Below are 13,448 nucleotides of genomic sequence, written 5' to 3' on the forward strand. Positions count from 1 at the left end.
AGTTTTTCTAGGGTATGTGGCCAGGCACTTACCTGTATGCACATTTGTCATTTCCACACAGGCGGTGCCAGGACCTGAGAGTTGGTGTGAGTGAGTCTGGATGCCTCCTCCGGTGTCCATCTCTTTGTTTCTCTGAATGCCTGGTGCCCACTGAGCTGATAGGGCTGAATAACAACAGTAATCAAAACAGCTCCCACTGTTATGTCGCACACCGCACACAGTGTTAAGGATTTTAGAGACATCAAGTTAGAAGTCTGTTTACAGATGAAAAAGAGGGAAGTAACCTATGCAAAGCCACACAGCTTATAATGGCAGGGCAGTCATCTGAAACAACTCTGACAGATTCCGAAAAGGTTGAATTTGATTCCTTACTGCATTTCTTACAAGCTGATTGACTAGTGTAAGTTCCTGAACCTTCCCTGGCTGTCAAAATAGGGATAACACTTTGTGAGATCACAGTAAGGATTCAGTGAATGTGGAAAAAGCTTCTCACAGGACCTGCAAGTAAGAGTGCTCATACTCACCTCAGGTAAGGAGCTTTGATGAAGTGGATGACAGAAAGTCAGGCACAGAGAAGCCAGGCTCCTGTCCCCCAAGCTCTCCTCTCTGACAAAGGGAAAAGCCTAGGGATGCCGGAAGCTCTGACTCTGACAAGAATGAGTTTTGGGTTTTCCAGAGCTCTAAATTATCAGCTAGATGAATCACTAGGAGCTGACACCACCATCCCCAACCCCAGGAGACTCTCAGCTGATTCAAAATATAGGATTTTAACAAGAAGGGGAGGAGGAGGAAGAAGGGAAAAAGGGAGGAAGAACAGATAATGAATAGAAACTAAAGGTGCCAGCCAGAGAAAACGTAAAACTGTCATCAGGACACCAACTTGAGACTGCTGTGTCACACACACACACACACACACACACACACACACACACACAATGACATACTCTCCTGCTGGCTCTCTAACTCTGGGTATACTGGCAGACCATGCTGCCATAACAAAGTGACGCCTGTCACAACAACATGAGATGGTTGCTTGACAAGGTATAAGCAGGTCTGCCTATCACAGAAGGAGAGGAGGAGACCTTCAATCCTAAAGAGCTTCCTTAGGCTTCTGAAACTTAGCAAATCCTTCTTACTGGATTAGCTAACTTGTGGCTTCTCTTTGGGGCCAAGCCCAAGGCCTAGGTATGGCAAATTTTGAGTGCCAGGCCAACACTCAGTGGCTGGGTATCACCACTGAGATGAGCAAGGCACCTCTCATCTTACTCTGTCATCAATGTGATGTCAGGGATACTGGGAAGCAGAATATAATAGTGTAGTATCATGGAGATTGAGTCATACAGACCCGAGTTCAAATCCTCAATCCACTGTTCACTGGCTCTTCAAGCTTGAGCAAGTCATTTAACTTCTCTGGGTCTGTTTGCTCAACTGTACAGTGGGGTTATTAATATAAACCTCCAGGGTTGTCATAATGATGAAGTGAGATGATTCCTTCATTCCACAGAGATTTATGGAGTGCCTGCTATGTCTCTCTCTCTCTCTCTCTCTCTCTCACACACACACACACACACACACACACACAGGGCACTGTGCTAGATGCTATAGATCCAGTGGGACAAAATAGACTACAGCTCTGCCCTCCTGGAGCACACAGGGCCCTGGCACAGGGCCTGGCACTCAGTGAGACTCAATAAACAGTAGCTCCTTATAATGACCACGTTGGCATTCTGCCATTAACTTAATCATGGGACCTGAGGAGAGCCTCTTTCCCAATCCCCTGAGGAAACAGCTTGTTTCTGCAACTGTAGTATGACAGTTGGACTGGCTCAGTGGTTCTCAACCTTCTCACCTTCAAAGCTTCTTTTCTTATTTTCCCTCCACGTAAGCCTCACATTTGGTAACATTTCATCTCCTGTACAACCTGCATCAAGTCATTTCTCCCTTTTTATCGATCACAGCTTTGTATCATAGCCATTAGGGCTTGTGGTCAGGCAGAGCAAGCCAGTATGACCACCAGACTGTTGGTGTAATTCCAGCCCAGAGCAGAGATCAAGCCAGCTTGGTTACCCTTCACATACTATGTTTCTCTGGGTCCTTCTGGAACACTGACAAGAACTCAAGGGACCCCCTGCTGCCCTCAGGGATCTTTCAGCCAGGGGTGGATACTCGATACTCACTGAAACTCACTGAACTGGATGTTCTCCTTCAAGTCCCTTCAAGTCTCATGCAGCTGAGAGTTGGAGATACTGTGGCACTTGTATGGCCCCAGGGAGATCTGAACTTCAAGCTGCATGCCCACCCAGCTCTCCTCAGAGCCCTGGTAGTCGCCTCCCAGCAATGAGAGAGGGACTCCTGTACTTTCTCTCCAGAAACAGGAGGGGAGGGAGGGGATATCCCATACCACTTGAGCACTCAGAACTCCTGAGAGCTCAGTCATCAACTAGGACCCCCATACTGGTGTGTGTGTGGACTTGAATGAAGGCTACAATACGAGTAGCACAAAATCCAAACTCCAATGGGGTAATGACATTTGAAAAACTTTTTTTTTTTTTTTAAATCTCTTCCTTGGGGTCCCTTGGTCTTTCCTTAGATAGTTAGGTTACTCTGCATTCCTTATGTCAGGAAACAAATGATACAACAGAATGCAGAGTTCATCTTTAGCTTCTAAATTCCAAAGGCCTAGCCTTCAGGGAGGAATGGAAAGAATTTCTGAGCAGATACAAATTTAGAAATCTGTGTAATAGGGGGATCTGGTAGACTGACTTGGGAGGGTGATCCCTGAGAATAGAGAAGCTTCTTTTCAGACTGGTAGCTGGAGGGTATCATCTGGGTCTCAGAGACTGGAGAGCAGAATGAATGGTGCTTCTTTTTCTTGGGGCAGAGCTGGCGGGGGCGGCACCAAGCAAGAAGTAACAAAATCCTCTGAAGAAGCAGATGTGTGCTGCATTTGGGCTAACTAATCCAAGACCCTAGTAATTTGTGCCTGACTGGCATGGGAAAAGTAGAGCAAAAACCTAAGTACCGAGAAGGGTTTGTGCTACACTTGAGGGAGAGGTCAGGAGGTCTTCTGGTCAGAGAAGGGCAACTCAGCAGCAACCTGAGTGGGACAATGACAAAACAAGAGAACAAAAGCCTCATGGATCTATACAGCCAGAGTAGATAGATGACAAAAGGCCTGAACAAAATGAGGACATCTCAGTGGATGATGGTGGACTGAATGACCACCAGATCGGACTACCCTTCCCATGCTTTGGCACCTTAAAAGGAAGTGCCCTAGAATTCAACCAATTCCTAGGAAACGGGGGTAACTTTGAATTGACTGCAATTAAGTTTCTGACACTGTCTGAGTGAGGTGAAACATGAATTCAGGCGAGTTAGAGAAAATTCAAGTTATATTTCTTACACACCAGAAATTGGAACCAGCTCCACTCCTTACTCATAAGATATTTGTACCATTTGCCCCATTCCTCTCCCATTTCCCCTGTCTCAATAGTCACTACAGCATGATTGTTATTGCCTCAAACCTCCAAGCTTTCCTACCTCAGGACCTCCCCACCGGCAGTTTTCTCTGCCTTCCTTTGGCTCTTTAAGTCACAGGCTCCTTCTTGGTATAAATTTCACTTCTTCAGACTACATTTTCCAAAATAAAACCACCTCTCTTTTCTTTCTGTGTCCTGTTTATTTTCTTCATAATGTCTATAAATATTTTGTTATTTTGTGTATTCTTAGTCTCCACCTCTAGAATGTCCACTTCTTGAGGGCGGGACCCTTGTCCATCTTTATGTTCCTTCAGTAGCTAGCACTGGAACTAGAATTACTTGTGGAATGAATGACCGGTGGCAGTTAGGGGCTTTCTAGCTTGCAATAGGCTGGTGGGCACTGAGCTCCCTCATCCCTTGCCAGGCACCTAACAGCCTTTCCTGGCAATCCAGGACCAGATGCCAAAAGACCTGTAGTCTTGGGGTTTGAAGATTTAGCTGTGCTCTAACCAGTCATCGTGTTCTACCCACTGTGCTCTAACCGGTGCCCTAGTTCCTCCCCTTCCCTTCTATCCTCCCTGTGCCTTGCCTAGGAATGAAAGCCTCCCCACCTGGCGCCTGCCACATGATGCTTATGGAATATGTCCTGAGCCTCTCTCTCATCAGCAGTCTGAGCTAGCCCTTCTGCTTCCCTCCCTGGCCTGGGGGCTCTCTTTTGCTCTGCTGAGGATGTAGAAGCTCCTGGCACATCATTTAAAAGCCTCAGAGCTAGAACTCTCCTCCGCCCCTAGGCCAAACCTCCATCCAAGCCCCCTTGAAGCTGGAAGTACTACAGACATGTGGGAGATGTATGCAGGGGAGGCTGCTGTGGGCACAGGGTGGCTCTCTCCCCACTTGCTGTGTGGACATTTCTAGTGAGGACTTCCCTTCTCTGTCTGCTGTCCTCTCTCATCAGCAGTCACCTCATGGTGTTGCTTCCCTTAACTCAAGCTGTCAGAGGGACCTGGAAACTTAGAGGAGTGTTTTTCTCCCTGCTGGGAGCCACTGTTCTCTCCTGAAGGCAAAGAAGAGTCTAAAGCGGCTTCTGAGACCTCTGGGCCATGATGAAATACAGTATCAGAAGCTTCATGGCAGGTGGGTACCTGGTTCTTTAAATGGCAGGCTCCTCCGCAGTTTAAATTTAAATTAATAATGCAGTCCCAAGTTCAATTCTGGTTCAAATCTGGGTAAAGGAGGAACCAGGAAAGTGGCTCTTCTAGACACATTCCGGTTGGTTCTGATGAGGTGGTCCAAGGACAAGACTTCAACAAAGACTGTGCTGGAATGTGAATGCAATGACCTTGGGCTGCTAGTGTCCAAATGAACACTCCTCTCAAACCTCTCTCAAGAAATGGCAGCATCTTAAAGTGAAGGGCCCTGCCTTATTCACAGCTCTGGCGCAGTAGTTCCCAGGCTGGATTTTATTTTTGTGATTTTTGACCCTCTTCCACTAGATTATAAGCTCCTTTACAGAAGGGACTAAATCTTGTCAGTGTGTGCCCAGTAGAACAGGGGTCCCCAACCCCTGGGCTGCATGGTCCATGGCCTGTTAGGAACTGGGTGGCACAGCAGGAGGTGAGCAGTGGAGAGTGAATGAAGCCTCATCAGTATTTGCAGCCGCTCCCCAGCGTTAGCATCATCACCCCAGCTCCACCTCAGATCAGCAGGCATTAGATTCTCATAGAAGCACCGGTCCCTGTTGCCAAAAAGTTTGGGGAGTGCTGCAGTAGAAGGCCTGGCACAGAGCAGCTGCTCTGTGGATGTTCGTTTGATGAAGGCCAACCCTCTGGTTCCACAGGATGGGGCTGCTTTTACTGAAATGGTAATTTGCCTGTGGCAGGGCTGGTGTGGCTCTAAGGCAGCAACAATAGGACTTGGGTTCTAACCCTTAGAATCCCTTCTTCCCTGAGGACCCAATGTCTCTCACAATTAAAGCCTGATTTTCCTGCTATTTGAGGATTTCCCACACTTGAGGGGAGGACCCAGGATTACTGCAACCTCTCCACCTCAGGAAAAGCAATTGGACTAACAGCCTCCTCAACAGGCAATTTGAACAGAAAAGCCACTTTCTACCTGGCCAGACTGAAGGGCTCTCCTCCTACACTTCTCAAACTTTTCTGTGTATTAGTATCATGTGCAAAACTTAGAAAAATACAATGCCCAGGCCAACCTCATGCCAATTAAATCCAAACAGATAAAGGTGGGACAGGTGATTCCAATGTGCAGGCAAGTTTGAGACCTGGCACCCTAGGACACAGGATGGAAAGCATGAGGCACAGAATTGTGTGTAACCAAGTTTAGTTTTGTGAGAAAACAAACATAATTGTAAGAGAAATGGGGACACGGAGGGATGGCTGAGGCCCTGCACATTTAATAATACTCACTAGGAAAGGGTTGAAACTATTTGACAGATTCCCTAAATTAGTAAATCAGAGATTCAAATGTAAATGATCAAAAGGGGGAATTGTCACCTAAACCCAGGCCACAGATAAAGAGGATTCTGGGCCCAAGGTGAGTCTGGGAGGTGGAACCCTGTGAAAGGCAATTGTGACAGGTGGTGTCTGTCAGACACACACCTAGCCCTGCTCCCTTCCCAGGTTCTGGGCAGGGAAGGATAGCAGGCAGTTGGCTCAGTAGAACTCTGAAGGAACCTGAGTGGGTACCGGGGCTTGCTCAAGGAACAGGCTCATTTATACTTTTTGGTAGGAAACTCCCGCCGGCCTTGCCCCTTGCTGCCAAAGTTGCGCACCCGATGGATGACCTGCAGCTGCTGCTCAATGGTCTTGGTGATGTTCACGTCATCTGGGATGTGGACGTAACGGACATTACGGCCTGTTACAAAGAGGTCATCCAGCTCTGCCTGATGTCCCCAGCGGTCCGTGTAGGTGACCTTGGCCAAGCGGATGTTCATGAAAGCATCGACGTTGTCTATGCGTCCATGGGCCACGCTCTCATCCCGCAGGTCCACAGTGGTTACCTGGCCCTGGAGGCCCTGTAGCAGGATGATCAGGCTGTTCTCAGAGATGGTCCGCTCCTTCATTGAGTGGCTCACCGCCATTTTCCACACTGCTGGCTGCCTACGGGAGAAGGACACAGATGGGAGCTGAAGCAGGCTAGGGGGTACAGTTGCCAACTCACGTCCACCTGGTTCTAACACAAAATCCCGAGCACAGACTTCTCCAAGTCTGCCCATCTCCCCAATTTCTGAGTCTGTGCTGCACTCTTAGGAGCCAGGTGCTTCATGTACACACCTCATAAAAGCCTTACACCACTTTGCAAGCCAAGGATTACTTATACTCATTTTGTAAGTGAAGAAAATACTGCCAAGCCAGGAGAGGTTAAGTCACTTGCCCAAGGTCACACAGTTGATAAGTGGAGGTGCTGGGATTCATATCCATGGCTGCCCTACTCCAAACTTCACACCAGGGGTTCTTGAATCCTCACTGTATGTTAGAATCACCTAGGTGGGTTTTTACCAGGCCATCAAACCCCAGAAATTCCACTTCATTTGGTCAGGGGTGGCGCCCAGGTACCTTCTTTTTCAAATGCTCACCAGGTAATTCTAATGTGTACCCAACTTTGAGAACCACTGCTTTAAGGTGTAGTTTATATCCTTGCTACTCCATGGACCAGCAGTTTCAGCATCACTCAGGGATTTGTTAGAAATGAAGAATCTCCAGTCTTTCACCAAACCTTCTGAAAGAATCTGCATTTTAACATGAATCACCAGAGTTTTCAAACATTAATGTGCATCAGAATCACTTGGAGGACTTAAAACACATTGCTGGGCCCCAAGAATGTGCATTTCTAACATGTTCTCAGTTGCTGGTCCTGGGCCCACTGAGAATGACTGGTTTGCCTACATGGTGTAGCCACCATATAAGAAGAAATTTAGGTAATTAATTGAAAATAATACACATTTATATGTGCCTCTAAAGCACATAAGGTTTGAAAGTAGAGAAATCTAGGTTGGAATCTCCGCTTTACCCACAAACTCTGTACACTTAGGAAAGTTAACTTAATGTCTCTGAACCTATTTCCACATCTATTAAATCATTGGCTAAATAAAGCTAACAGAATCTCATCACGTTGAACATACTTTCCTTTGCCCTGATTTTATTAATCTAACTTTGTCTTGCCTAACCCTATTTTCAGGCTCTGAGTGGAAGGTGGTGGAACTTTCTTTAAGCCTTCACTCAGAATCTCGACAGGGCTGAGCAGGGTGGTATTAAGTGTGGCAAGCCAGCCCACACCACTGATGAGGTTGCCTGGGAGCTAGGCTGGAAGCATCTAACGACCCCACTAAGCTTCATCAGGGGTTTTTGTGCCCAAGCAGAGGTTTGGGGCTGCACAGCGACTGTAAAGAGGCAGGCCTGAGCTCTAAGACGGGCTCTGCCTCTTCATGGGAGGCAGACCTCGAGCAAGCCACTCAGCTTCTTCTAGCCAGTTAGAGCATCGGGAAAATGGGATGGTGACGAGCCTTTACTCACAGAGCCGTGGGACTCGGCTGGGGTAGATGAGCTATACTCAGCAAATCGGGTAGCAAATGATTCTGCTGCTCCTGCCGTTCTTTGGAGTTCTGGGCGCCTCCTGCGCTCCGCCTGCCGGGGGCCCCGGACCTACCGCGTTGGTTTCCCTCTTTCCGGTACGCGTCGCTGCAAAGGCTAGCGGGCACCTAGCCGGGCGCCCTCCCTCCGGCGGCGGGATTGACAACCTACGACGGGGCTGCTCTGTCCTTCCGGAGCATAGAAAGGGCGGGGCGAATCAGAACTACAATCCCCAGAACGCCTCGCGAGCACCGCGACTCGAGCTCTTGCAACCCCCGGCCTACATCATTGCATTCTCTCCTTGGCTGGAGTCATTCACTCATTCATTTATTCAACGAATATTCATTGGGCCTTCACCAGGTATCAGGCGCCTTCCCAGGCTCTGGACATAGCGATGACCAAAGAGATAAGCTCCCGGGCCTGATGACTCCTAAATCTAATTGGTGGGGGCGGGGGAGGGTGTCTATAAGTAAACGAGACAATTATGATGAGTTCTTAAGAGAGTTAAAATAAGGTGATGTGATATTGGCCTTTAATTGGATGGTCAGGGATGTCCTAATAAGGTGACATTTGAGCCGAGATGAATGACATAAAGCCAACCTTGTGAAAACTAGGAGAGGAGCATTAGAGGGACTAGTTTTTACAAAGGACCTGGGGGAAATGAGCTTGACAATTAGGAAAATGGAAAGGTCAGTAAGACTGGAGAGAGTGGTATTACAAGAGGTCTCAGAAGAAGGCAAGAGCCAGAGCATTTAGGACTTCGTAAGCCAAGGTAAGGAGTTTGAATTTCTTGGTGCAGTTTCTGGAGACAGTGTCTGGGTTCAAAAGTGCTCCTTGCAAACTATAGGACTTTAGACAAATTATCCTTTCTGTATCAGTTTCCTCATCTGTTACTAGACGTGCAATGATAGGCTATCAAAAGGAGTGGCATGATCTGATTTACATTTTTTAAATGTCACTCTGTATAGCTTTAGAAAAACTATCTTCTCTCAGCCCCAATTTCCTCATTAGAAGAAAAAAAGATGTCCATCTCAGAAAACATGTAAGGTTTGAACGACTTGCATTAATGTATGACAGCACCTGGCACATAGGAGAAACTCTTAAATAAGAGTTAGGCTTATTTGATTCCTTCACTCTCATTCATTTCCATCTCCCACAAGAGCCTTCTCTTGTTAGCAGTGATCACAGCTGCACTCTTCTTATCCTAAAAATAAAAACTGTCTTTCTCCTCCATGCAAGGCACTCTTGTTTTCCTACCTTCCACAGTCAAACTTCTCAAGAGAGGGCTCTATACCAGTGGTTCTCCAAGTGTGGTTCCTTTTCCAACCTCATATCTGTGTGAGGCTGGATTTTCATGTACTTCAACCAGAACGGATTAAATGCAGAAACAGATATGAGAATCTAGCTGTCTTCTATTATGACAGACATTAAAGAGATTTGTGAAATATATAAAACAGTGTCACTCTTCTTGCTTAATTTTTTCTTTTGGAAAATATAGTTAGTTTGAATATAAAACATGTGATGTTAATGAGTTATTGTTATTTTAAACTGAATTAAGCTTTTTGGGGTTTCCAATAATTTTTAAGACTATAAAGGCATTCTGAGATCAAAAAGTTTGAGAACTGCTACTCTAGTCTAAGGACTTTCACCTACTCACTCAACTCGCTATAATCTGGCCCCCGATCCCAAGATTCCACTAACTTCTCTGGCAAAGATTATTAATGATCTTGTTCTAGTTCCTTTCTTAGACCTTATTTACATGATCCTCCCATTGCTTGACCATATCGCCCATCCTTCTCATTTTTATTTTCTGGGGCACTGTATCATTTGGTTTCACCCATTTCTCTGATGGTTTCTTCTCCGTTTCTTGTTCTTTCTCTCCTCCTCACCCCACTTAATTCTCCTGCCCTCAAACATTTGTGCTTTCTCTGGGGCTATATTCCTAGCTCAGCTGTCTACTGGTCACATCTATCTCCATGCAATCTATTTCTACATGCTGAGTCCCTTGTCTAGGTCTCCAGTCAAGACCACTCTACAAAGCTCCATTTTCCATCTTCCTGTTACTTAGTCCCATATATCTTACTGGTACTTGAAACTCAGAATGTCTACAGGTAAAATTCACCAAGTCCTTCTCCAATCAGTTGCTGCTCTGAATTTTTCTATTTCTGTGGTTGCTTAAATAAACTTGACAATTTCTATTATTTCTTGATTCCTCCACAGCTGTTATAGTCAATGAGCCCTACAGAGTCTTCGAAGTGAGTCCCTCACCCTTTGCTTGCCCCTTTATTCTGGTTGCCACCATTCTAGTTGAGACCCCCTTTCTCTCATTTGATCATTATAAAAACCATCTTACTGGCCTTTCATTCTTTGCCAACAGATTCAAAGTACATGAGTATGATTTTCATTTACCTAAGAAATCTTTCAATTAACCAGCAGAATAAAAGTTCCGGTGCTGACATTAATGACTCTCCATGATTTGATTCCAACCTACCTTCTAGCTGGATCTCCTTCAGGTTCTCTACCCAAACTGTCCAATCAGTGTTTCTTCAGGTGTGGTATGTGAACCAGTTGCCTCACTGTTATTTGGAAAGCTTGTTAAATGCAACCCCAGACCTACAGAATCAGACGTGGAGACTGGAAATCTGTACATCTACCAATGCACACTAAAATTTGAGACCCACTGCCCTACTCTCTAGTCAGACTCAGCCACTCGGCAAACCCAAGACAAGCTCTACACTTTTGGCTCTGCCTTTGCTATCCTGCTCCATCTGCCTCGAGTCCTCGCTTGTTTATCTTTGGATGTTAAATCCAATCCCTTCCTTCGAAGCTGGGCTCAGCTGCTGTACCTTTCTGAAATCTTCACTGATTGCCTCAATTGGGAGTAATGTCTCTCCTCTGACCCCTATTGCTTGCTGTATGTTTGCTTGTTGCATGCAGATTCGCCATAGTTATATAAAATTTACCTCTATTAGTGTCCTGGGTGTTGCGACAGGGAGAAAGCCTTAGGAGGCCCAAATACTTCACAGTATAAACCACAGTTGCATGAGGAACACTGGTTTTTTGAATGCGGGCAGGTGATAGGGATTTCAGTGAAGATGGTGGCAGTGGGAATGGAAAGAATGCGATGAGTGTTAAAGACCCTGAAAACAGTTAATCAGAATCCTTGGAGGCTGATTAAGTCTGTAGTATGGGTAGGAGGAGGAGGAACCGGTGATTTAAATTTTAACTGGGTATCCAGAGAGATGGTGGCACATTGAAAGGAATAAGAGGGCTGGGGTGGGAAGGGGTGTCATTCCTGGGGAGGAGATCTCATTTTTTGGCCACTCAGCTACTGGACTCCTTTCTGCATGTTTGGGGAAATCTGACATCCTATGAGTTTTGGTAGCAGGTGGGATTGTGGTTCCCACTACGGATGATTTAAAGAATCAGATATTGTCTCTGATCCTTGTCAGCTCTGGGGTGTGACCTAAACTCAGGCATTTTCAGACTTTAAACCTGGAGCGTGTGACACAAACCAGCAGGGACCGTTTGGGCTGCATCCTCATGTCTGCGTCATCCAGCGCCTTGTCCTGGGGGTGCGGCCTAACCTCCCTGTCCCTGACCATGTTCTCGTGGTTTTCCAGTCTTCCAGACAACTCTGAGCTGCCTGATCCCCTTTCAGTAAATTCCTTCACTACTTAAGTAGCCAGAATTGGTTTCAATTTTTTGTGACCAACCACCCGGACCAGAAGACCCACTCAAATTATGTTCATTTCGGCAGTCTTGAATTTCTGTTCCGTTTAAAAGAGCCGTTGTGCTTCTGTTCCCAGTTGTCAGGGGATCAGAGAATCCTGAGAGTCAGGGTGATTCCTAGGTCACCTGCTTCAACTTACCACCCAGTGTCCAAATCCCCTCCACAGCACCTGCAGACGCTCCCCTAACTGACCACTTCCAGTGACCAGCAACTCACTTGTCAGGCAACTGACTCCATTATTAGAAAGGTTTCGGTAACTTCTACCCATCGCTACCGGTTCTTTTCAATGGACGACTGTCCTGTTTTGTATTACATTTAATTTAAATTCCTTCATGCCTTTTGAAAGGGAAGTGAATGTACTAAATAAAAATAACGTCAGTGTTACCAACACTGAAGTGTGAGGTGATGTGGGACACCTCAGAGAAAGGGAGCTGCAGACCAGGTGAGGGGGGAACACAGAGATCTGTGGGTCAGTAGTAATAATCGGAAGTAAAAAAAAAGTGATGCAAATAATTTGCAGAAGGATGCAAACTAAGCACTGAGAGGCATGTAAAACATTTGGTCATCAGGGGAGTCTGAGTAAGAGGTAGGGTGAGGAGTGAAAAAAGCCAGGGATGAAATAAAGCTCATACTGCAAATGACCTGGTCATTTTGACAGTCTTAAAAATGGCTACACCACCACCTGCATCGTACGGGGAAAACCTTGACCACTGAGGGAGGTGTGTGTGTGGGGGAAGTGTAGTTGGAAAGTAGTGTGATTAGGGTCACCAGGGTCCAAGGGTGAGAAAGTTTTAGGAGGACAAGGATATTTGGCAGGGCCAAGGGCCTTCAAAAAGCCAGAGAGACTGGGGAGGAGAAAAGGCTGTTGGACTTAGCAAAGCCAGGCCCTGGAGGCGTGAGAATTGGGATGTGTGTAGTGCTAAGAACTACAGGGGTGGAGGAGGGAGGGAAGGATTGGCAGCAGGGGAGGCCGGAGTGCTGGTGAGAGAACGGAGAAAAATGTATGAGCGGCCGGATGAATTAAGATGAAGGGAAGGAGTCCCTGGAGAAGCAGAGGCCAAGGAGGTGGGTGAGGGCGGCTTGCATAGGAGCAGAGAGCTGCAACAGACATTTGGATAAATTCTGAGGTGCAGAAAGAAGGCTGGGTGCGATTGAGGGGAGGAAGGGTATAGATAAAAGATATGCTGAGGGAGAGGGGAGAGATGAGGGGCAGCAGACAAAATAAGTATTCTCAATCGTAACCAATGCTGAGAGGTCTTTAAGATATTCAGAGTACCTGAGTCACACACATAGCATTGGCTTAACACTATGACTTCCCCTTGAAAACCTGAAAAACGCTGGCCCCAGTGTCTCAAAAGGAAGTCAGGGAGTTTCATAAAGAGAAAGGAGGGCAGAGTAATTGGAGGCAAATGTGCACGTCCAGGACTTGAGAGTCCTGCGTTCTGCCTCTCAGCTCTTCTTGGGCCATGTTAATGGTGTGGCCTCACAAGGCTAATGCAATTGGGGTTTCATGTAGTTCTGGGAACAGAGAAGGTGATGTTACTTTTGTTAGCAGAGCACCACTGGCCCTAAACAAAAAGAATGCAGGGAGGGAGGGAGGGAGAGAGAAAGAGAGAAACGGGGGAGGGAGGGAGGGAGAGAGAGAGAGAC

The 13,448-nt window shown here is 46.6% G+C and overlaps 2 protein-coding genes across 6 annotated transcripts in view; both read right to left on the reverse strand.

Moving 5' to 3' along the window:
- The window catches only part of STK40 (serine/threonine kinase 40), a 39,231-nt gene extending 38,605 nt beyond the window's left edge, over nt 1-626 (reverse strand). The window contains exons 1-2 of one of the 3 annotated variants that reach the window (XM_036231794.1): nt 525-626; nt 33-164 (exon numbers count right to left, since the gene is read on the reverse strand). In XM_036231794.1, the coding sequence (XP_036087687.1) occupies nt 33-120 (88 nt within the window). In that variant the 5' untranslated portion in view covers nt 121-164; nt 525-626. Of the gene's footprint in view, nt 1-32; nt 214-524 lie in introns of those variants that run through there. The other 2 variants (XM_036231783.1, XM_016147221.2) reach the window with 2 other exon arrangements.
- Nucleotides 627-4,924: 4,298 nt separating this feature from the next.
- On the reverse strand, nt 4,925-8,251 carry LSM10 (LSM10, U7 small nuclear RNA associated). 3 transcript variants are annotated; one of them, XM_016147231.2, is made up of 2 exons: nt 8,142-8,251; nt 4,925-6,595 (listed from the first exon to the last, which is right to left on the reverse strand). In XM_016147231.2, exon 2 carries the CDS (start codon nt 6,574-6,576, stop codon nt 6,205-6,207), a length of 372 nt encoding a protein of 123 aa, XP_016002717.1. In that variant the 5' UTR covers nt 6,577-6,595; nt 8,142-8,251; the 3' UTR covers nt 4,925-6,204. The 3 variants fall into 3 exon arrangements, with proteins under 3 accessions (XP_016002717.1, XP_016002714.1, XP_036087697.1); XM_016147228.2 differs by having other exon boundaries at nt 8,009-8,142; XM_036231804.1 differs by lacking the exon at nt 8,142-8,251 and adding an exon at nt 7,072-7,214.
- Between the last annotated feature and the right edge of the window lie 5,197 nt (nt 8,252-13,448).

Source organism: Rousettus aegyptiacus, unplaced genomic scaffold (assembly GCF_014176215.1).
Source record: "Rousettus aegyptiacus isolate mRouAeg1 unplaced genomic scaffold, mRouAeg1.p scaffold_m13_p_1, whole genome shotgun sequence".
Taxonomy (NCBI): Eukaryota; Metazoa; Chordata; class Mammalia; order Chiroptera; family Pteropodidae; genus Rousettus; species Rousettus aegyptiacus.